This window comes from Aplysia californica, unplaced genomic scaffold, assembly GCF_000002075.1.
Source record: "Aplysia californica isolate F4 #8 unplaced genomic scaffold, AplCal3.0 scaffold01275, whole genome shotgun sequence".
Taxonomy (NCBI): domain Eukaryota; kingdom Metazoa; phylum Mollusca; class Gastropoda; order Aplysiida; family Aplysiidae; genus Aplysia; species Aplysia californica.
The window spans coordinates 83,225-85,014 of NW_004798545.1; the positions used below are offsets into that span (position 1 = coordinate 83,225).

Sequence of the window (1,790 nt, forward strand, 5' to 3'; positions counted from 1 at the left end):
CCATTTGCTTAGGTTCCCTAAGTATGTTGTTCTGGGCCCACCCCTGCCTCGTTTGCCTTCAATTTTGCCAGTGCCATCACTAACATGAAATCGCCCAATCAGTGACCTAGAATCGCCTTAATCTAGAATCACCCTAACCTATAAACGCCCTAACCTGGAATCACCCCACCACTAGCCTGTCCGGAATCGCACCATCACCAACCTGAAATAGCCTGAACCTGGAATTGCCCTAAACCGGAATCAGCCCCACCACTCATCCGGAATCAGCCCCACCACTCATCCGGAATCGGCCCCACCACTCACCTGTCTGGAATCGGGCCATCACTAGCCTGTCAGGAATCGCCCCACCACTCACCCGGAATCGGCTCCACCACTCATCTGTCCAGAATCGCTCCACCATTAACTCTTTGAAGACGCAAATTTTGGTCATTCAAACGTTTGAAGAATCCTAACTTCGTTATCCATATATATTTTCCCCAATATATTTTTGGAGCCCTAAAAAGTAAAAAAAACAACAACAAAAACAAGATGCATACTAAATAATACTATGAAATGTTAAATCTCGTGTTTCTGGTTTGTGTACCTTGGTTCAAAATGAGCCACAACATTGGCTTTGATCTGTTTCTGGTCCGACAAATGTGTCCGGTAAAGAGCTAGCCTGTCTGGAATCGCCCCACCACTCACCCGGAATCGGCCCCACCATTAACCTGTCTGGAATCGCCCCACCACTCACCCGGAATCGGCCCCACCATTAACCTGTCTGGAATCGCTCCACCACTAGCCTGTCTGGAATAGGCCCACCACTCACCCGGAATCACTCCAGCACTAGCCTGTCTAGAATCGGCCCACCACTCACCGAGAATCGGCCCCCGGTCCACCACTCACCCGGAATCGCCCCCACCGTTCACCCGGAATCGGCCCCACCACTCACCCGTCTAGAATCGCTCCACCACTAACCTGTCTGGAATCGCCCCACCACTCACCCAGAATCGGCCCCACCACTCACCAGTCCAGAATCGCTCCACCACTAGCCTGTCTGGAATCGCCCCACCACTAGCCTGTCTGGAATCGCCCCACCACTAGCCTATCAGGAATCGGCCCACCACTCACCCAGAATCGGCCCCCGGCCCATAAACTCACCTGGAAACAGGCCGGCCCTGGTTTTCCCGGCGGTACAGCGGCCTGTAGCTCCACCTTGAGCTCCCCGGCCACGGCGATGAGCGTTTTGCTGACCAGTCGCTCGATCTTCTGCCACACCAGCTCCGTGTCGTAGCCCAGCCTCGCCATCTGGCGGAACACAGCCGTCATCTTGCGTTTGCTGCCCTCGTCCTCCTGCGCACACATTATGGTCACTTTTAAGCACAAAGGGGTTATCCCGAAAAAGGCTGTTTTGAGAAAATCGAAGGTAAAGTTTTTGCCCGGTGTTCAGTTTCTTTAAAAGACAAGGAGAGTTTTCTCTATAATCAAACAAATATATACACCAATGAAACCAAACTTCTCCTTTAGGTAGGACAATGCCCCCTTATGGTGTAGGTCTATTTTTGTGGAAACCCCCGAATTCTGGTAAGCCCGCTTGACCTTAAAAGCGAGCAAACATGTGTATAGAAAAGGGGGTTTTGGGGTTTTTGTTTTGGGTCGTTTTTTGCTGAGTATTTTGTTGTTGTTGTTGTTCTTTTGGTGGGGTTGTTTTTTTTTCGAGTGAATTCGACATTTGGTGCGTTTTCAAAAGCTTTGCACTATAGTACTACGGTCTTTCAATATTATTTTTTTTTCTTTCTTTTTTGTGGGGG

At 50.1% G+C, this 1,790-nt stretch overlaps 1 protein-coding gene across 1 annotated transcript in view; it reads right to left on the reverse strand.

The window, feature by feature from the left end:
• Positions 1-1,790, reverse strand: part of LOC101857761 — a gene marked incomplete at its 5' end in the record, with an annotated part of 19,650 nt that overhangs the window by 16,009 nt on the left and 1,851 nt on the right. Inside the window, 1 exon segment of the mRNA XM_035973479.1 lies at positions 1,139-1,332. Coding sequence (XP_035829372.1) covers positions 1,139-1,332 — 194 coding nt within the window.